Source organism: Oncorhynchus gorbuscha, linkage group LG02 (genome assembly GCF_021184085.1).
Source record: "Oncorhynchus gorbuscha isolate QuinsamMale2020 ecotype Even-year linkage group LG02, OgorEven_v1.0, whole genome shotgun sequence".
Lineage (NCBI taxonomy): Eukaryota > Metazoa > Chordata > Actinopteri > Salmoniformes > Salmonidae > Oncorhynchus > Oncorhynchus gorbuscha.
In genome coordinates, this window is record NC_060174.1 from 106931184 (window position 1) to 106954572 (window position 23389).

A 23389-nucleotide genomic window follows, 5' to 3' on the forward strand; every position below is an offset into this window, starting at 1 on the left:
TGCATCATTGCCTGGTACGGTTATTGCTCGGCCTCCGACCGCAAGGCACTTCGGAGGGTAGTGCGTATGGCCCAGTACATCACTGGGGCAAAGCTGCCTGCCATCCAGGACCTCTACACCAGGCGGTGTCAGAGGAAGGCCCTAAAAATTGTCAAAGACCCCAGTCACAGACTGTTCTCTCTACTACCGCATGGCAAGCGGTACTGGAGTGCCAAGTCTAGGACAAAAAGGCTTCTCAACAGTTTTTACCCCCAAGCCATAAGACTCCTGAACAGGTAGTCAAATGGCTAACCGGGCTATCTGCATTGTGTCCCGCCACCCGCCAACCCCTCTTTTACGCTGCTGCTACTCTCTGTTCATCATATATGCATAGTCACTTTAACCATATCTACATGTACATACTACCTCAATCAGCCTGACTAACTGGTGTCTGTTTATAGCTTCTCTACTGTATATAGCCTCTCTACTGTATATAGCCTCTACTGTATATAGCCTCTTTACTTTTAGCCTGTCTTTTTACTGTTGTTTTATTTCTTTACTTACCTACACACACACCTTTTATTTGCACTATTGGTTAGAGCCTGTAATTAAGCATTTCACTGTTGTATTCGGTGCACATGACAAATAATCTTTGATTTGATTTGCAAAACTTGTAGCGTCATACCGAAGATGACTCGCTGCCAAAGGTGCTTCAGCAAAGTACTGACTTGGTTGGTACCCCCACACTATAACCTGGTTGGTACCCCCCCCCACACTATAACCTGGTTGGTACCCCCACACTATAACCTGGTTGGTACCCCCCCCACACTACAACCTGGTTGGTACCCCCCCACACTACAACCTGGTTGGTACCCCCCCACACTATAACCCTTGGTACCCCCACACTATAACCCCCCACACTATAACCTGGTTGGTACCCCCCCCCCCACACTATAACCTGGTTGGTACCCCCACACTATAACCTGGTTGGTACCCCCACACTATAACCTGGTTGGTACCCCCACACTATAACCTGGTTGGTACCCCCCCCCACACTATAACCTGGTTGGTACCCCCCACACTATAACATGGTTGGTACCCCCCCCCCACACTATAACCTGGTTGGTACCCCCCCACACTATAACCTGGTTGGTACCCCCCCCCACACTATAACCTGGTTGGTACCCCCCCCACACTATAACCTGGTTGGTACCCCCCACACACTATAACCTGGTTGGTACCCCCACACTATAACCTGGTTGGCACCCCCCCACACTATAACCTGGTTGGCACCCCCCACACTATAACCTGGTTGGTACCCCCCCACACTATAACCTGGTTGGTACCCCCCCACACTATAACCTGGTTGGTACCCCCCACACTACAACCTGGTTGGTACCCCCCCACACTATAACCTGGTTGGTACCCCCCCCCACCTATAACCCACACCCACACTACAACCTGGTTGGTACCCCCCCCTATAACCTGGTTGGTACCCCCACACTATAACCTGGTTGGTACCCCCCCACACACTACAACCTGGTTGGTACCCCCCCCCCCTATAACCTGGTTGGTACCCCCCACACTACAACCTATATGATTGTTGAATTTGCCACATTCATGGCACTGATTCGATTTCTCTCCAGTGTGGCTGAATTTTTTTTAGAGAAGAGGCTGATGTGAAGCCTTTTCCACATGCAGAGCACCTAAAGTTTCTCCCCTGTGTGAGTCACCAGGTGCTCCTTGCAGTAGAAGCATTTGTCACATTCTTTGCACTCGTGATGTGTTTAATGCACACTGGACACTTGTGTGATTTCTCCTCTGTGTGACTTATCTTGTTTTTTTTTTAAAGGCTTTGGTTTCTTCAAGCCTTTGCTGCACACAGGACCGCTGTATGTTGCTGCGCCTGGGACAGTGGTCCTCACATGTTTGTTTGAAGGAGTACTTGCATCTAAAGGCTTTGCCACATCAGTATACATGTAAACAGATCATTGCGCACCACAACCACACGTAAAACACGTAAATAAAACAGACAACTGATTTGAATCAAAACAAATATTTTATTCAAACAGAAAATGGAAAACATTGAGAGGCTAGAACATGCAGGCTTGTGATTTCAGTTAGCTAGCTAGTTTCACCCAAATATTCTTGAATAAATTAAAAGTGTACACACAGGCACACACAAAGGTAAAGACCAAACGATCGAGAGTAATAACTAATGTTATCTGTAGTTGTTCGTAGACTTGGCTAACAGACTGTTACAGACGTGTGTGTTCCTGTCATATAGACTGGTAATAAACGGAGGGCTAACTAACTCTGGACGGTCTGTAGAACTGGTAACACAACGTGAGCACGCATATAACAAAACGATCACAGCATGCCGACATGACGTAAACATTTACGTCAGGTAAAATGTAATTCACAGATGTTATATTTGTTTACAGCGTGTGGGACGTTGTATGGTTGCGAAAGTACTGTGACGCACGCGGGTTCATATGCACGAGGAGTTGTTTGCGTAACCAGGGGTTTTTCTTAAGCAAAATGTAGGGGCCGGGCAAAGTGACCGGACACGTTTTAATTGATGACGTCAGACGACATCTGAAAATTTTAGCGGAGAATTATGCATCGGCTGCATCAACCCGTTTAGTGCATTCACCCACGGTGTTCAGAATGACGGAAATCACATTTTGTTTATTCATCTTAACCAAACATGCAACTCCTGTAATGAAAAATAAAATAAAATAAAAAAAAGGCATTTTCGTGAGAAAACACCGTTTGATATATATACACACTACATGACCAAAATATGTGGACACCTGCTCATCGAAAATCTCCTTCCAAAAATCATGGCCATTTAATATGGAGCTGGTTCCCTCCTTTGCTGCTATAACAGCCTCCACTCTTATGGGAAGGCTTTCCACTAAATGTTGGAACATTGCTACTACAACAGCCTCCACTCTTCTGGGAAGGCTTTCTACTAGATGTTGGAACATTGCTGCTATAACAGCCTCCACTCTTCTGGGAAGGCTTTCCACTAGATGTTGGAACATTGCTGCTATAATAGCCTCCACTCTTCTGGGAAGGCTTTCTACTAGATGTTGGAACATTGCTGCTATAACAGCCTCCACTCTTCTGGGAAGGCTTTCTACTAGATGTTGGAACATTGCTGCTATAACAGCCTCCACTCTTCTGGGAAGGCTTTCCACTAGATGTTGGAACATTGCTGCTATAACAGCCTCCACTCTTCTGGGAAGGCTTTCCACTAGATGTTGGAACATTGCTGCTATAACAGCCTCCACTCTTCTGGGAAGGCTTTCCACTAGATGTTGGAACATTGCTGCTATAACAGCCTCCACTCTTCTGGGAAGGCTTTCCACTAAATGTTGGAACATTGCTGCTATAACAGCCTCCACTCTTCTGGGAAGGCTTTCCACTAGATGTTGGAACACTGCTGCTATAACAGCCTCCACTCTTCTGGGAAGGCTTTCCACTAGATGTTGGAACACTGCTGCTATAACAGCCTCCACTCTTCTGGGAAGGCTTTCCACTAGATGTTGGAACATTGCTGCTATAACAGCCTCCACTCTTCTGGGAAGGCTTTCTACTAGATGTTGGAACATTGCTGCTATAACAGCCTCCACTCTTCTGGGAAGGCTTTCCACTAGATGTTGGAACATTGCTGCTATAACAGCCTCCACTCTTCTGGGAAGGCTTTCCACTAGATGTTGGAACATTGCTGCTATAACAGCCTCCACTCTTCTGGGAAGGCTTTCCACTAGATGTTGGAACATTGCTGCTATAACAGCCTCCACTCTTCTGGGAAGGCTTTCCACTAGATGTTGGAACATTGCTGCTATAACAGCCTCCACTCTTCTGGGAAGGCTTTCCACTAGATGTTGGAACATTGCTGCTATAACAGCCTCCACTCTTCTGGGAAGGCTTTCCACTAAATGTTGGAACATTGCTGCGGGGACTTGCTTCCATTCAGCCACAAGAGCATTAGTGATGTTGCGCCATTAGGCAGTTGGTGTTCCAATTCATCCCAAAGGTGTTCGATGGGGTTTAGGTCAGGGCAATGTGCAGGCCAGTCAAGTTCTTCCACACCGATCTCGACAAACCATTTCTGTGTGGACGTCATGCTGAAACAGGAAAGGGCCTTCCCCAAACTGTTGCCATAAAGTTGGAAGCACAGAATCGTCTAGAATGTCATTGTGTGATGGAATGTAATTATTTCCGTTCACTGGAACTAAGGGGCCTGAACCATGAAAAACAGCCCCAGACTATTATCCCTCCTCCACCAAACTTTACAGTTGGCACTATGAATTGGGGCAGGTAGCCGTCCTCCTAGCATCCATCGGACTGCCAGAAGGTGAAGCGTGATTCAACCCTTCAGAGAACCCGTTTCCATTGCCCGCGACCTTTACACCACTCCAGCCGACGCTTGGCACTGTGCATGTTAGGCTTGCGTGCGGCTGCTCGGCCACGGAAACCCATTTCATGAAGCCACCGATGAACAGTTCTTGTGCCGACGTTGCTTCCAGAGGCAGTTAGGAACTCTGTAGTGAGTGTTGCAACCGAGTGTAACAGTATAACTGTAGACCGTTCCTCGTTTATACCCGGGCGCGAACCAGGGACCCTCTGCACACATCAACAACAGTTACCCACGAAGCATCGTTACCCATCGCTCCACAAAAGCCTGAACCATGAAAAACAGCCCCAGACCATTATCCCTCTTCCACCTTGCAGAGCAAGGGGAAACCACTTCAAGGTGTGGTATACTTCAAGGTCTCAGAGCAAGTGACGTCACCGATTGAAACGCTATTTAGCGTGCACCACCGCTAACTAAGCTAGCCGTTTCACATCCGTTACACGAGGACAGATGATTTTTACACGCTTCAGCACTCGGCGGTTCCGTTCTGTGAGCTTGTGTGGCCTACCACTTCGCAGCTGAGCCGTTGTTGCTCCTAGACGTTTCCTCTTCACAATAACAACACCTACAGTTGACCAGGGCAGACATTTGACAAACTGACTTGTTGGAAAGGTGGCATTACGTTGAAAGTCACTGAGCTCTTCAATAAGGCCATTCTACTGCCAATGTTAGTCTATGGAGATTGCATGGTTGTGTACTCGATTTTGATAAACCTGTCAGCAACGGGTGTCTGAAATAGCCCGAAATCCACTATTTTGAAGTGGTGTCCACATACTTTTGTAAACACAATGCATCTCAGATCATCATCTCTGTTAGAAAGAGGATCTAACGATGTAAAATACGGTTTGCTAATATGACTATTGTTGATATGAAAAACCAATAGAATAGGAGAGAAATGGCTTAATGAGGAAGTCTTTATAAAATAATTGCCTCCACGTTTATGGTCGAACATTGTAAGACTCATAATATGAAGTAAAACCTTTCGGGTGCCTTCAGAGAAAGTATTCACACCCCTTAACCATTTCCACGTTTTCTGACGTTACAAACTGGGATTAAAATGGATTTTTCGGTCAACGATCTACACAAAATATTCTTGTCAAAGAAAAATTCAAAACACAAATATATATTGATTAGATAAGTATTCGACCCCCTTGAGTCAATACATGTTAGAATCACCTTTATCAGTGTTTACAGCTGTGAGTCTTTCTGGGTAAGTCTCTAAGAGCGATTACAGCTGTGAGTCTTTCTGGGTAAGTCTCTAAGAGCGATTACAGCTGTGAGTCTTTCTGGGTAAGTCTCTAAGAGCGATTATAGTTGAGTCTTTCTGGGTAAGTCTTTAAGAGCGATTATAGTTGTGAGTCTTTCTGGGTGAGTCTCTAAGAGCGATTACAGCTGTGAGTCTTTCTGGGTAAGTCTCTAAGAGCGATTATAGTTGTGAGTCTTTCTGGGTAAGTCTTTAAGAGCGATTATAGTTGTGAGTCTTTCTGGGTAAGTCTCTAAGAGCGATTACAGCTGTGAGTCTTTCTGGGTAAGTCTTTAAGAGCGATTATAGTTGTGAGTCTTTCTGGGTAAGTCTCTAAGAGCGATTACAGCTGTGAGTCTTTCTGGGTAAGTCTCTAAGAGTGATTACAGCTGTGAGTCTTTCTGGGTAAGTCTCTAAGAGCGATTACAGCTGTGAGTCTTTCTGGGTAAGTCTTTAAGAGCGATTACAGCTGTGAGTCTTTCTGGGTAAGTCTCTAAGAGCGATTACAGCTGTGAGTCTTTCTGGGTAAGTCTCTAAGAGCGATTACAGCTGTGAGTCTTTCTGGGTAAGTCTCTAAGAGCGATTACAGCTGTGAGTCTTTCTGGGTAAGTCTCTAAGAGCGATTACAGCTGTGAGTCTTTCTGGGTAAGTCTCTAAGAGCGATTACAGCTGTGAGTCTTTCTGGGTAAGTCTCGAAGAGTGATCACAGCTGTGAGTCTTTCTGGGTAAGTCTCTAAGAGCGATTACAGCTGTGAGTCTTTCTGGGTAAGTCTCTAAGAGTGATCACAGCTGTGAGTCTTTCTGGGTGAGTCTCTAAGAGCTGTGAGTCTTTCTGGGTAAGTCTCTAAGAGTGATTACACCTGTGAGTCTTTCTGGGTGAGTCTCTAAGAGAGATTACAGCTGTGAGTCTTTCTGGGTAAGTCTCTAAGAGTGATCACAGCTGTGAGTCTTTCTGGGTAAGTCTCTAAGAGTGATCACAGCTGTGAGTCTTTCTGGGTAAGTCTCTAAGAGTGATCACAGCTGTGAGTCTTTCTGGGTAAGTCTCTAAGAGTGATCACAGCTGTGAGTCTTTCTGGGTAAGTCTCTAAGAGCGATCACAGCTGTGAGTCTTTCTGGGTAAGTCTCTAAGAGCTTTACACACCTGGATTGTACAATATTTGCACTTATTATTACAAAAATTGTTCAAGCTCTGTCAAGTTGTTTGTTGATCATTGCTAGACAGACATTTCCAAGTCTTGCCATAGTTTTATTGCCAATTTAAGTAAAAACTGTAACATCTAATGTTGTCTAGAGCGATTACAGCTGTGGTAAGCAATTCCAGTGTGTGTTTTAGGTTGTTGTCCTGCTGAAAGGTGATTTCATCTCCCAGTGTCTGGTGGAAAGCAGACTGAACCAAGTTTTCCTCTAGGAGTTTTTCCTGTGCCTAGCTCTACTCTGTCTTTTTTACCCCACCCCCCCCAAAAAAAGCCACCAAAGCAGGGGGGGGAGAGAAAATATGAAGAGTGGTACTCAGTAATAAGTTGTATTTGACCCAAATATAACACTTTATACAAAAAGTTAAATTCTTCGGCAATTTTTTTTGCAGTATTACTTTAGTGCCTTATTGCAAACAGGATGGGATGTTTTGGAATAGTTTTCACTCTGTCAATTAGGTTAGTATTGTGGAGTAACTACAATGTTGTTGACCCATCCTTAGTTATCTACTATCTGAGCCATTAAACCTTGTAACCATTTTTCACCATTGGCCTCATGGTGAAATTCCTGAGTGGTTTCTTTCCTCTCCGGCAACTGAGTTAGGAAGGACGCCTGTATCTTTGTAGTGACTGGGTGTATTGATACACCATCCAAAGTGAAATTAATAACTTCACCATTCTCAAAGGGATATTCAATGTCTGCTTTTTGGGGTTTTTACCAATAGGTGCCCTTCTTTGAAAACCTTTGGAAAACCTCCCTGGTTGAATCTGTGCTTGAAATAAGTAATTTAAAAATCATGTTGAACATTATTGCACAGTCGGTCCATGCAACTTTTTGACTTGTTAAGCACCAATTTAGGCCATAACAAAAGGGTTTGAATACTTATTGACTCAAGACATTTCAGCCTTTCATTTTTAGTTCATTTCTAAAAACATAATTCCACCTTGTCATTATGGGGTATTGTGATGTCATTATGGGCGTATTGTGATGTCATTATGGCCGTATTGTGATGTCATTATGGGCGTATTGTGATGTCATTATGGGCGTATTGTGATGTCATTATGGGGTATTGTGATGTCATTATGGGCGTATTGTGATGTCATTATGGCCGTATTGTGATGTCATTATGGGCGTATTGTGATGTCATTATGGCCGTATTGTGATGTCATTATGGGCGTATTGTGTGTAGATCAGTGACACAAAATCAAATCCATTTTATATTCAGGCTTTTAAGAACAGAATGTGGAAAAAAAAGTCAAGTGTTGTGAAAGCACTGTTTTCAAAATGCACATTGCCTCCAGCTCACATTGCCAGGTGGTGGGTGAGGCGCTGATAGACTGCTGACCGTTACATATGCACTCAAATTGGAGGCGCACTTCAATAAGACCAGTTGAGAAATAAAAATAGGTCATTTAAAAAAAGTAAAAAAAATTGTGGCAATCAAAACTGTTAACACGCGATTGCATGTAGAATTGTTGCGTAATAATAACTGGGCTTATAAAAGTCAGTCCAGCAACGAGCTGAACCAGAGTCTCAGCAGCTCTGTCTGACAGGTGATGTTCAGGTCTCTGTATGCCGTGGGAAGACAGGACGACTGGGAAAAAGGAACGCGACAATTTAATTCCACTTAATTATGCACATTTACCTACAGGCCGATAAGCAAGACCGGATAAATGTATTTCCATCAACAACAACAACAACAACAATCTTTTGCAAATGGGATTCTTCCGGACAATTTGGCCGAGGCAAATTATACTTATCGCCTTACCTTGTTTGATTTTTTAGGGAGTGGGGAAAAAATCCGCCAATTACCAGTAACGAGAAATCCTGTTACGCACACGCATGTTACTGAACATGTCTAGATATGTTCACTCAGATCAGCGGAGTTCTGTACTCAATGTGAAGAAAAATAGATCATGAATAGAAGCTGAACAAGCTGTTGAGTTTACCCCACAGGTGGTGGTAAAAACCCAAGAGAAACAAACTCAATTATATGATGAAATAAATCATTCAAATCTTATTTGACTTGTTAAAAAACTTTAAATCAAACCTAAACGGTTTGTGGGTGGAAAAAAATGGAAGCAGAAAGACGAGCTCTTCTGGAGAGCATAAACATCACACACACACACACACACACACACACACACACACACACACACACACACACACACACACACACACACACACACACACACACACACACACACACACACACACACACACACACACACACACACACACACACACGTGTACACACACACACACACACGTGTACACACACACACACACACACACACGTGTACACACACACACACACACACACACACAATGGATACCAACTAAAACACACCGCCACAACCACAATGCTAAATCAGAAAAAGTCTATTTTCTTCGTCTTTTGATTTTTTTTTTAAAGCTGCTCCTTTATAGAAACCCCAACTTGGAAATGACTCCGTCACCATCAAGCTGCTGGGGCACCAACATCACCAACACTGTTGCTGGGCAACTGGGATGCAAACCACATCCTGGCCATCCGAGGCTGAGCGCGTGGCTCCGCGTCAAGGAGATTAAGGCGGGGTACCAATCCCCTATCTAATACACCAGAACCTGGTAACCCATCACCACAGCCGCCCTCCTTGCCACTACAGGGCCTCTCTCTGTGCTGCTCTGAGGTTACAGACAAGATGTCAGTTAAACAGACAAATCACACAGCCAGTGATAAGTCTTCAGTCAGGCTACGGCCTTCCTCCTCAGCCCTAACCTCTCTCTCTCTCTCTCCCTCTTCCTTCTCTGCTCTGTTGTTTCCACAGAGGTAAATACTGCTGCTGGCCTTGTGAACACACTGCAGAAGTTATGAAGGGCTGGAATGGAGAGCCAGTTAATAACACACACACCTCCTCTCGCTCTCTCTCTTCTGCAGTTCTTCCTGCATCTCTCCCTGCTCCTGTCCTCCCTCCTACTTCCCTCTGAGAGAAGCAGTTAACACACACACCTACCTCACCACAACGAGAGGAGAAAAAAGCTCTCAGACAATTCAACTCATTCCACTCCTCCCCCAAAAAAGAAGCTTTTTAAAAAGTTTTCATTTGAGCTTTTCCACCAACAAAAAAAATGAGTTTCTCCTTCGTCTCTCTCTCCCCCCAACAGTCTTCTCTTCTGCATTAGTGTATATTCTCCTTCTCCACTCCAAGGTGGTGTGGGAGGTGGCCAGCGGTTATCAGCAGTTGATTGGTTGTCTGGGTGCTCTGGGCGTGGTCTGTGTGTGACCCGGTTCAGCCCACTTTGGCCCAGGTGAGGAATGCGGGGATGTCTCTGACCGGCACATTCCTGGTCAGGGCTTTGACACGCAGGTTACGGTCATCTGTCAGGAGAACCACCTCCCGACGCAAACGCACCGGACCGTCTGGGAGAGAGGAAGGAAGACAGAGGAGGGGAGATATGAGAGACGGAGGGAGGAGGGGAGACGGAGGGGGGGTATGAGAGACAGAGGAGGGGAGATATGAGAGACGGAGGGAGGAGGGGAGGTATGAGAGACGGAGGGAGGAGGGGAGACGGAGGGGGTATGAGAGACAGAGGAGGGGAGATATGAGAGACGGAGGGAGGAGGGAGGTATGAGAGACGGAGGAGGGGAGACAGAGGGGAGGTATGAGAGACAGAGGGAGGAGGGGAGGTATGAGAGACAGAGGGAGGAGGGGGTATGAGAGACAGAGGGAGGAGGGGGTATGAGAGACAGAGGGAGGAGGGGAGGTATGAGAGACAGAGGGAGGAGGGGAGGTATGAGAGACAGAGGGAGGAGGGGGGTATGAGAGACAGAGGGAGGAGGGGAGGTATGAGAGACAGAGGGAGGAGGGAGGTATGAGAGACGGAGGGAGGAGGGGAGGTATGAGAGACGGAGGGAGGAGGGAGGGGGGTATGAGAGACAGAGGAGGGGAGATATGAGAGACGGAGGGAGGAGGGGAGGTATGAGAGACGGAGGAGGGGAGACGGAGGGAGGTATGAGAGACAGAGGGAGGAGGGGAGGTATGAGAGACAGAGGGAGGAGGGGGGGGTATGAGAGACAGAGGGAGGAGGGGGGTATGAGAGACAGAGGGAGGAGGGGGGTATGAGAGACAGAGGGAGGAGGGGGAGGTATGAGAGACAGAGGGAGGGAGGGGGGGTATGAGAGACAGAGGGAGGAGGGGAGGTATGAGAGACAGAGGGAGGAGGGGAGGTATTAGAGACAGAGGGAGGAGGGGAGGTATGAGAGACGGAGGGAGGAGGGGGGTATGAGAGACAGGGAGGAGGGGAGGTATGAGAGACGGAGGGAGAAGGGGAGGTATGAGAGACGGAGGGAGGAGGGGGGTATGAGAGACGGAGGGAGGAGGGGGGCATGAGAGACAGAGGGAGGAGGGGAGGTATTAGAGACAGAGGGAGGAGGGGGGTATGAGAGACAGAGGGAGGAGGGGGTATTAGAGACAGAGGGAGGAGGGGGTATGAGAGACAGAGGGAGGAGGGGAGGTATGAGAGACAGAGGGAGGAGGGGAGGTATGAGAGACAGAGGGAGGAGGGGGGTATGAGAGACAGAGGGAGGAGGGAGGTATGAGAGACAGAGGGAGGAGGGGAGGTATGAGAGACGGAGGGAGGAGGGGGGTATGAGAGACAGAGGGAGGAGTGGAGATATGAGAGACGGAGGGAGGAGGGGAGGTATGAGAGACAGAGGGAGGAGGGGAGGTATGAGAGACAGAGGAGGGTATGAGAGACAGAGGGAGGAGGGGGAGGTATGAGAGACAGGGAGGAGGGGAGGTATGAGAGACGGAGGGAGGAGGGGAGGTATGAGAGACAGGGAGGAGGGGAGGTATGAGAGACAGGGAGGAGGGGAGGTGAGAGACAGAGGGAGGAGGGGAGATATGAGAGACAGAGGGAGGAGGGGAGATATGAGAGACGGAGGGAGGAGGGGAGGTATGAGAGACGGAGGGAGGAGGGGGGTATGAGAGACGGAGGGAGGAGGGGGGTATGAGAGACAGAGGGAGGAGGGAGGTATGAGAGACAGAGGGAGGGTATGAGAGACAGAGGGAGGAGGGGAGGTATGAGAGACAGAGGGAGGGTATGAGAGACAGAGGGAGGAGGGGAGGTATGAGAGACAGAGGGAGGGTATGAGAGACAGAGGGAGGAGGGGAGGTATGAGAGACAGGAGGAGGGGAGGTATGAGAGACAGAGGAGGGGGAGATATGAGAGACGGAGGGAGGAGGGGAGGTATGAGAGACGGAGGGAGGAGGGGAGACGGAGGGGGGTATGAGAGACAGAGGAGGGGAGATATGAGAGACGGAGGAGGAGGGGAGGTATGAGAGACGGAGGAGGGGAGACAGAGGGAGGTATGAGAGACAGAGGGAGGAGGGAGGTATGAGAGACAGAGGGAGGAGGGGGGGTATGAGAGACAGAGGGAGGAGGGGGGTATGAGAGACAGAGGGAGGAGGGGAGGTATGAGAGACAGAGGGAGGAGGGAGGTATGAGAGACAGAGGGAGGAGGGGGGTATGAGAGACAGAGGGAGGAGGGGAGGTATGAGAGACAGAGGGAGGAGGGGAGGTATGAGAGACGGAGGGAGGAGGGAGGTATGAGAGACGGAGGGAGGAGGGGGGGGGTATGAGAGACAGAGGAGGGGAGATATGAGAGACGGAGGGAGGAGGGGAGGTATGAGAGACGGAGGAGGGGAGACGGAGGGGAGGTATGAGAGACAGAGGGAGGAGGGGAGGTATGAGAGACAGAGGGAGGAGGGGGTATGAGAGACAGAGGGAGGAGGGGGTATGAGAGACAGAGGGAGGAGGGGGGTATGAGAGACAGAGGGAGGAGGGGAGGTATGAGAGACAGAGGGAGGAGGGGGTATGAGAGACAGAGGGAGGAGGGGAGGTATGAGAGACAGAGGGAGGAGGGGAGGTATTAGAGACAGAGGGGAGGAGGGGAGGTATGAGAGACGGAGGGAGGAGGGGGGGTATGAGAGACAGGGAGGAGGGGAGGTATGAGAGACGGAGGGAGAAGGGGAGGTATGAGAGACGGAGGGAGGAGGGGGGTATGAGAGACGGAGGGAGGAGGGGGGTATGAGAGACAGAGGGAGGAGGGGAGGTATTAGAGACAGAGGGAGGAGGGGGGTATGAGAGACAGAGGGAGGAGGGGGTATTAGAGACAGAGGGAGGAGGGGGGTATGAGAGACAGAGGGAGGAGGGAGGTATGAGAGACAGAGGGAGGAGGGGAGGTATGAGAGACAGAGGGAGGAGGGGGGTATGAGAGACAGAGGGAGGAGGGGAGGTATGAGAGACAGAGGGAGGAGGGGAGGTATGAGAGACGGAGGGAGGAGGGGGGTATGAGAGACAGAGGGAGGAGCGGAGATATGAGAGACGGAGGGAGGAGGGGAGGTATGAGAGACAGAGGGAGGAGGGGAGGTATGAGAGACAGAGGGAGGGTATGAGAGACAGAGGGAGGAGGGGAGGTATGAGAGACAGGGAGGAGGGGAGGTATGAGAGACGGAGGGAGGAGGGGAGGTATGAGAGACAGGGAGGAGGGGAGGTATGAGAGACAGGGAGGAGGGGAGGTATGAGAGACAGAGGGAGGAGGGGAGGAGAGACAGAGGGAGGAGGGGAGATATGAGAGACGGAGGGAGGAGGGGAGGTATGAGAGACGGAGGGAGGAGGGGGTATGAGAGACGGAGGGAGGAGGGGGGTATGAGAGACAGAGGGAGGAGGGGAGGTATGAGAGACAGAGGGAGGGTATGAGAGACAGAGGGAGGAGGGAGGTATGAGAGACAGAGGGAGGGTATGAGAGACAGAGGGAGGAGGGGAGGTATGAGAGACAGAGGGAGGGTATGAGAGACAGAGGGAGGAGGGGAGGTATGAGAGACAGGGAGGAGGGGAGGTATGAGAGACAGAGGGAGGAGGGGAGGTATGAGAGACAGAGGGAGGGTATGAGAGACAGAGGGAGGAGGGGAGGTATGAGAGACAGAGGGAGGGTATGAGAGACAGAGGGAGGAGGGGAGGTATGAGAGACAGGGAGGAGGGAGGTATGAGAGACAGAGGGAGGGTATGAGAGACAGAGGGAGGAGGGGAGGTATGAGAGACAGGGAGGAGGGGAGGTATGAGAGACAGGGAGGAGGGGAGGTATGAGAGACGGAGGGAGTGGGGGTATGAGAGACAGAGGGAGGAGGGGAGGTATGAGAGAGAGGGAGGGTATGAGAGACAGGGAGGAGGGGAGGTATGAGAGACGGAGGGAGGAGGGGAGGTATGAGAGACAGAGGGAGGGTATGAGAGACAGAGGGAGGAGGGGAGGTATGAGAGACAGAGGGAGGAGGGGGGTATGAGAGACAGAGGGAGGAGGGGGGTATGAGAGACAGAGGGAGGAGGGGAGGTATGAGAGACAGAGGGAGGAGGGAGGTATGAGAGACAGAGGGAGGAGGGGGGTATGAGAGACAGAGGAGGAGGGGAGGTATGAGAGACGGAGGGAGGAGGGGAGGTATGAGAGACGGAGGGAGGAGGAGGGGGTATGAGAGACAGAGGGAGGAGGGGGGTATGAGAGACAGAGGGAGGAGGGGGGTATGAGAGACGGAGGAGGAGGGGGTATGAGAGACGGAGGGAGGAGGGGAGGTATGAGAGACAGAGGGAGGAGGGGGGTATGAGAGACAGAGGGAGGTATGAGAGACGGAGGGAGGAGGGGAGGTATGAGAGACAGAGGAGGTATGAGAGACGGAGGGAGGAGGGGAGGTATGAGAGACGGAGGGAGGAGGGGAGGTATGAGAGACGGAGGGAGGAGTAAAGGTAGAATAAATATAGTATAGACAGATTGTGCAACATGTGCAGCATGAGTGTGTTGGTGGAAGGAGACAGCTACTTGTCTGTGCAGGCATCAAGCTCTTAGCCTCATCTTTGCAGTAGTGGAGACAGCAGGACAAGATGACATCATCATTGTTTCCCTGGAGGCGGAAAGAGACTGTCAAATACGTGACAGAGGACCTGGGGCACTTGGACACACGTCTCATATACACGTCACACACACACCTGTTGTCCGGAGGTGTCTTCGCTGCGGAAGGCGATAGACTCCAGTTGACTTCCTCTGCTGGTCAGCGCTCTGAGACAGGGCTCCCTGGCCTCGAACCCTCGCTCCAGAAACGCCACGGCAACCTTAGCCTTCTCCTGGACCGACCGGGCGTGGGTCGGTCCACCACCACCGGCGTTTCCACGACAACCACTGCCACCACGCCCACTGCCAGAGCCATCGCAGCTCTCCTGCCCTTTTGCCAGACCATCCAACTCTGTTATCACTGGAGAAGGGGAGGGAGAGAAGAGGGGGAGAGAAGAGAGAAATGAGGAAGGGAGAGAGAAGGGAGAAATTAGGAAGGGAGAGAGAGGGAGAAATGAGGAATGAGAAGAGAGAAATGAGGAAGAGAGAGAAGAGAGAAATGAGGAAGGGAGAGAAGAGAGAAATGAGGAAGAGAGAGAGAAGAGGGCAAAGACATCTACAGTCAGAACTAACCATTCCCCGAACACCTAAAACCTGATATTGATGGCTGCCTAACTGTCTCTCTCACTCGGGAAACACATGTTTACGTTGCCAAAGAAAGTGGAATAGACAAACAAAAAGGGAAATAAACAGTCAACATTACTCAGAAAAGTTGTAAAGTAATCAGGCTAGGCTAGGGCAGGTTAGGCTTGGGTAGGGTAGGGTCGGCCAGGCTTGGGTAGGGTCGGCCAGGGTAGGGTAGGGTCGGCCAGGGTAGGGTAGTCGGCCAGGCTTGGGTAGGGTACAGTCGGCCAGGCTTGGGTAGGGTCGGCTTGGGTAGGGTCGGCTAGGCTCGGGTCGGCTAGGCTAGGGTAGAGTCGGATAGGCCAGGGTAGAGTAGGATAGGCCAGGCTAGGGTAGAGTAGTTTAGGCTACCTCTCTAACCACTAGGCTACCTGCCGCCCCTACACTCTAACCACTAGGCTACCTGCCGCCCCTACACTCTAACCACCAGGCTACCTACCCCTACACTCTAACCACTAGGCTACCCCCCGACACTCTAACCACTAGGCTACCTACCCCCTACACTCTAACCACTAGGCTACCTACCCCCTACACTCTAACCACTAGGCTACCTACCTCCTCTACACTCTAACCACTAGGCTACCTACCGTCCCTACACTCTAACCACTAGGCTACCTACCGTCCCTACACTCTAACCACTAGGCTACCTACCGTCCCTACACTCTAACCACTAGGCTACCTACCGTCCCTACACTCTAACCACTAGGCTACCTGCCGCCCAGTGTATATTTGTCCTTCTGTTTGAGGCTATTGTCCTGATGTAAGGTGAATGTCTCTCAGTGTCTGTTGGAAAGCAGACTGAACCAGGGTTTTTGCCTGTGCTTCGCTCTATTCCGTTTTTTTTATCTTAAAAAACAAACTCCCTAGTCCTTACCAATGACAAGCATACCCATAACATGATGCAGCCACCACCATGCTTGAAAATATGAAGAGTGGTACTCAGTGATGTGTTGTGTTTGCCCCAAACACAACACGTTGTATTCGGGACATAAAGTTAATTTCTTTGCCCGATTTTTGTTGCAGTATTACTTTTAGTGCCTTGTTGAAAACAGGATGTTTTGGAATATTTTTATTCAGTACAGGCTTTCTTCTTACTCTGTCAAATATGTTACTATTGTGGAGTAACTACACTGTTCTTGATGCATCCTCAGATCACACGTCACAGCCATTAAACTCTTAACTATTTAAAAAATCACCATTGGCCTCATGGTGAAATTCCTGAGCGGTTTCTTTCCTCTCCGGCAACTGAGTTAGGAAGGACGCCTGTATCTTTGTAGTGATCTGGGTTTATTGATACACCATCCAAAGTGAAATTAATAACTTCACCATGTTCAAAGGGATATTCAATGTCTGCTTTTTAAAACGTTTACCTAATTTCACCAATAGGTGCCCTTCTTTGCGAGGCATTGGAAAACCTCCCTGCTCTTTGTGGTTGAATCTGTGTTTGAAATTCACTGCTCGACTGAGAGACCTTACAGATAATTATATGTGTCGTTCAACAGCTAACCACTATTTTTGGACACTGAGAGTGCAATAATAGTGATTTATAATTATTATGTGACTTTAAACACGTTAACTTATTTAGACTTGCCCTAACAAAAGGGGTTGAATATATATTGACTCAACTTTTCACTTTTAATTAATTTTGTAAACATTTCTACAAACAGAATCCCACCGTGACATTATTGGTGTATTGTGTGTAGGTCAGCGACACAAAAAACAAATCTACATTTAATCAAAGTCAAGGGGTGTGAATACTTTCTTAAGTCGCTGAAGTGTTTTGAATTCACTGTGTGGTAGTTACCGATGAGGGGCACCACCACAATGTAGGTCCCAGACTGAAGCAGCGTCTTGAGGCCGGTGAGGTGGTCGATGAATTCACTGTATGTTTGTTAGTGTGTGGTAGTTACCGATGAGGGGCACCACCACAATGTAGGTCCCAGACTGAAGCAGCGTCTTGAGGCCGGTGAGGTGGTCGATGAATTCACTGTATGTTTGTTAGTGTGTGGTAGTTACCTATGAGGGGCACCACCACAATGTAGGTCCCAGACTGAAGCAGCGTCTTGAGGCCGGTGAGGTGGTCGATGAAACCGTTGGTGTCGGGGACCAGGAAAAGAGGACGGACCTCCAACTCCAACTGACCACACGTCTGTAACACCGCCTGGACGGAGGGAACACACACACACACGCACACGCACGCGTTACAAATCAAAATCAAATCAAAGTTTATTTGTCACGTGCGCCCGAATACAACAGGTGTAGTAGACCTTACAGTGAAATGCTGAATACAACAGGTGTAGTAGACCTTACAGTGAAATGCTGAATACAACAGGTGTAGTAGACCTTACAGTGAAATGCTGAATACAACAGGTGTAGTAGACCTTAGAGTGAAATGCTGAATACAACAGGTGTAGTAGACCTTAGAGTGAAATGCTGAATACAACAGGTGTAGTAGACCTTACAGTGAAATGCTGAATACAACAGGTGTAGTAGACCTTACAGTGAAATGCTGAATACAACAGGTGTAGTAGACCTCACAGTGAAATGCTGAATACAACAGGTGTAGTAGACCTCACAGTGAAATGCTGAATACAACAGGTGTAGTAGACCTCACAGTGAAATGCTGAATACAACAGGTGTAGTAGACCTTACAGTGAAATGCTGAATACAACAGGTGTAGTAGACCTTACAGTGAAATGCTGAATACAACAGGTGTAGTAGACCTCACAGTGAAATGCTGAATACAACAGGTGTAGTAGACCTTACAGTGAAATGCTGAATACAACAGGTGTAGTAGACCTTACAGTGAAATGATGAATACAACAGGTGTAGTAGACCTTACAGTGAAATGCTGAATACAACAGGTGTAGTAGACCTCACAGTGAAATGCTGAATACAACAGGTGTAGTAGACCTCACAGTGAAATGCTGAATACAACAGGTGTAGTAGACCTCACAGTGAAATGCTGAATACAACAGGTGTAGTAGACCTCACAGTGAAATGCTGAATACAACAGGTGTAGTAGACCTTACAGTGAAATGCTGAATACAACAGGTGTAGTAGACCTCACAGTGAAATGCTGAATACAACAGGTGTAGTAGAACTCACAGTGAAATGCTGAATACAACAGGTGTAGTAGACCTTGCAGTGAAATGCTGAATACAACAGGTGTAGTAGACCTTACAGTGAAATGCTGAATACAACAGGTGTAGTAGACCTTACAGTGAAATGGTGAATACAACAGGTGTAGTAGACCTTACAGTGAAATGCTGAATACAACAGGTGTAGTAGACCTTACAGTGAAATGCTGAATACAACAGGTGTAGTAGACCTTACAGTGAAATGCTGAATACAACAGGTGTAGTAGAACTTAGAGTGAAATGATGAATACAACAGGTGTAGTAGACCTTACAGTGAAATGCTGAATACAACAGGTGTAGTAGACCTTACAGTGAAATGCTGAATACAACAGGTGTAGTAGACCTCACAGTGAAATGCTGAATACAACAGGTGTAGTAGACCTCACAGTGAAATGCTGAATACAACAGGTGTAGTAGACCTTACAGTGAAATGCTGAATACAACAGGTGTAGAAGACCTCACAGTGAAATGCTGAATACAACAGGTGTAGTAGACCTTACAGTGAAATGCTTACTTACGAGCCCCAAACCAACAACAACAGTTAAAAAATGTAAAACAGAATAAGAAATAAAAGTAACAAGTAATTAAAGAACAGCAGTGAAATAACAATAGTGAGACTATATACAGGGTATTACGGTACAGAGTCAATGTGGAGGCTATATACAGGGTGTTACGGTACAGAGTCAATGTGGAGGCTATATACAGGGTATTACGGTACAGAGACAATGTGGAGGCTATATACAGGGTGTTACGGTACAGAGTCAATGTGGAGGCTATATACAGAGTATTACGGTACAGAGTCAATGTGGAGACTATATACAGGGTATTACGGTACAGAGTCAATGTGGAGGCTATATACAGGGTATTACGGTACAGAGTCAATGTGGAGGCTATATACAGGGTATTACGGTACAGAGTCAATGTGGAGGCTATATACAGGGTATTACGGTACAGAGTCAATGTGGAGGCTATACACAGGGTATTACGGTACAGAGTCAATGTGGAGGCTATATACAGGGTATTACGGTACAGAGTCAATGTGGAGGCTATATACAGGGTATTACGGTACAGAGTCAATGTGGAGGCTATATACAGGGTATTACGGTACAGAGTCAATGTGGAGGCTATATACAGGGTATTACGGTACAGAGTCAATGTGGAGGCTATATACAGGGTATTACGGTACAGAGTCAATGTGGAGGCTATATACAGGGTATTACGGTACAGAGTCAATGTGGAGGCTATATACAGGGTATTACGGTACAGAGTCAATGTGGAGGCTATATACAGGGTATTACGGTACAGAGTCAATGTGGAGGCTATATACAGGGTATTACGGTACAGAGTCAATGTGGAGGCTATATACAGGGTATTACGGTACAGAGTCAATGTGTAGGCTATATACAGGGTATTACGGTACAGAGTCAATGTGTAGGCTATATACAGGGTATTACGGTACAGAGTCAATGTGGAGGCTATATACAGGGTATTACGGGGTACAGAGTCAATGTGGAGGCTATATACAGGGTATTACGGTACAGAGTCAATGTGGAGGCTATATACAGGGTATTACGGTACAGAGTCAATGTGGAGGCTATATACAGGGTATTACGGTACAGAGTCAATGTGGAGGCTATATACAGGGTATTACGGTACAGAGTCAATGTGGAGGCTATATACAGGGTATTACGGTACAGAGTCAATGTGGAGGCTATATACAGGGTATTACGGTACAAAGTCAATGTGGAGACTATATACAGGGTATTACGGTACAGAGTCAATGTGGAGGCTATATACAGGGTATTACGGTACAGAGTCAATGTGGAGGCTATATACAGGGTATTACGGTACAGAGTCAATGTGGAGACTATATACAGGGGGTACCGGTACAGAGTCAATGTGGAGGCTATATACAGGGTATTACGGTACAGAGTCAGTGTGGAGGCTATATACAGGGGGTACCGGTACAGAGTCAATGTGGAGGCTATATACAGGGGGTACCGGTACAGAGTCAATGTGGAGGCTATATACAGGGGGTACTGGTACAGAGTCAATGTGGAGGCTATATACAGGGGGTACTGGTACAGAGTCAATGTGGAGGCTATATACAGGGGGGTACCGGTACAGAGTCTCTGTGGGGGCTATATACAGGGTATTACGGTACAGAGTCAATGTGGAGGCTATATACAGGGTATTACGGTACAGAGTCAATGTGGAGGCTATATACAGGGTATTACGGTACAGAGTCAATGTGGAGGCTATATACAGGGTATTACGGTACAGAGTCAATGTGGAGGCTATATACAGGGTATTACGGTACAGAGTCAATGTGGAGGCTATATACAGGGTATTACGGTACAAAGTCAATGTGGAGACTATATACAGGGTATTACGGTACAGAGTCAATGTGAAGGCTATATACAGGGGGTACCAGTACAGAGTCAATATGGAGGCTATATATAGGGGGTACCGGTACAGAGTCAATGTGGAGGCTATATATAGGGGGTACCGGTACAGAGTCAATGTGGAGGCTATATACAGGGTATTACAGTACAGAGTCAATGTGGAGGCTATATACAGGGTGTTACGGTACAGAGTCAATGTGGAGGCTATATACAGGGTGTTACGGTACAGAGTCAATGTGGAGGCTATATATAGGGGGTACCGGTACAGAGTCAATGTGGAGGCTATATACAGGGTGTTACGGTACAGAGTCAATGTGGAGGCTATATACAGGGTGTTACGGTACAGAGTCAATGTGGAGGCTATATATAGGGGGTACCGGTACAGAGTCAATGTGGAGGCTATATATAGGGGGTACCGGTACAGAGTCAATATGGAGGCTATATATAGGGGGTACCGGTACAGAGTCAATGTGGAGGCTATATATAGGGGGTACCGGTACAGAGTCAATGTGGAGGCTATATACAGGGTATTACAGTACAGAGTCAATGTGGAGGCTATATACAGGGTGTTACAGTACAGAGTCAATGTGGAGGCTATATACAGCGGGTACCGGTACAGAGTCAATGTGGAGGCTATATACAGGGGGTACCGGTACAGAGTCAATGTGGAGGCTATATACAGGGGGTACCGGTACAGAGTCAATGTGGAGGCTATATACAGCGGGTACCGGTACAGAGTCAATGTGGAGGCTATATACAGGGGGTACCGGTACAGAGTCAATGTGGAGGCTATATACAGGGTGTTACGGTACAGAGTCAATGTATATAGTGTGTGTTACCTGTATCTAGTCCCTGTGTGTGTATAGTGTGTATATAGTGTGTGTATAGTGTGTATATAGTGTAGTGTGTATATAGTGTGTGTATATAGTGTGTGTTACCTGTATCTAGTCCCTGTGTGTTTATAGTGTGTGTATAGTGTGTATATAGTGTAGTGTGTATATAGTGTAGTGTGTATATAGTGTGTGTATATAGTGTGTGTTACCTGTATCTAGTCCTGTGTGTATACAGTGTGTATTGTGTTTCTTGTGTAGTGTGTATATAGTGTGTGTATATAGTGTGTATATATAGTGTTGTGTGTATATAGTGTGTATATAGTGTAGTGTGTGTATAGTGTGTATATAGTGTAGTGTGTGTATAGTGTGTATATAGTGTAGTGTGTATATAGTGTGTGTATATAGTGTCGTGTGTGTATAGTGTTTCTAGTGTAGTGTGTATATAGTGTGTATATAGTGTAGTGTGTATATAGTGTAGTGTGTATATAGTGTGTATATAGTGTAGTGTGTATATAGTTTGTATATAGTGTGTATATAGTGTAGTGTGTATATAGTGTAGTGTGTATATAGTGTAGTGTGTATATAGTGTAGTGTGTATATAGTTTGTATATAGTGTAGTGTGTATATAGTGTGTGTATACAGTGTAGTGTGTGTATAGTGTTTCTAGTGTAGTGTGTATATAGTGTGTGTTACCTGTATCTAGTCCCTGTGTGTATATAGTGTGTGTATATAGTGTAGTGTGTATATAGTGTGTGTATAGTGTGTGTATATAGTGTGTATATAGTGTGTGTATATAGTGTAGTGTGTATATAGTGTGTGTATAGTGTGTGTATATAGTGTAGTGTGTGTATATAGTGTAGTGTGTATATAGTGTGTGTATATAGTGTAGTGTGTATATAGTGTGTGTATATAGTGTGTGTATATAGTGTGTGTATATAGTGTATATATAGTGTAGTGTGTATATAGTGTGTGTATATAGTGTAGTGTGTATATAGTGTAGTGTGTATATAGTGTGTATATAGTGTAGTGTGTATATAGTGTGTATATAGTGTAGTGTGTATATAGTGTAGTGTGTATATAGTGTAGTGTGTATAGTGTAGTGTGTATGTAGTGTAGTGTGTATATAGTGTATATAGTGTAGTGTGTCTATAGTGTAGTGTGTATATAGTGTAGTGTGTATATAGTGTAGTGTGTATATAGTGTGTGTATATAGTGTAGTGTGTATGTAGTGTAGTGTATATAGTGTGTATATAGTGTAGTGTGTATATAGTGTAGTGTATATATAGTGTATATATAGTGTGTATATAGTGTGTATATAGTGTGTATATAGTGTGTATATATAGTGTATATATAGTGTGTATATAGTGTGTATATAGTGTAGTGTATATATAGTGTGTATATAGTGTGTATATAGTGTGTATATAGTGTGTATATAGTGTAGTGTATATATAGTGTGTATATAGTGTGTATATAGTGTGTATATAGTGTAGTGTATATATAGTGTATATATAGTGTGTATATAGTGTGTATATAGTGTGTATGTAGTGTGTATATAGTGTAGTGTATATATAGTGTATATATAGTGTGTATATAGTGTGTATATAGTGTAGTGTATATATAG

At 46.8% G+C, this 23389-nt stretch overlaps 1 protein-coding gene across 1 annotated transcript in view; it reads right to left on the minus strand.

Moving 5' to 3' along the window:
• Positions 1–9939: 9939 nt before the first annotated feature.
• Positions 9940–23389, minus strand: part of smg6 (SMG6 nonsense mediated mRNA decay factor) — a 45104-nt gene continuing 31654 nt past the window's right edge. The window contains 4 exon segments of the mRNA XM_046330495.1: positions 9940–10248; positions 14698–14779; positions 14865–15127; positions 17407–17551. Coding sequence (XP_046186451.1) covers positions 10118–10248; positions 14698–14779; positions 14865–15127; positions 17407–17551 — 621 coding nt within the window. The 3' untranslated portion in view covers positions 9940–10117.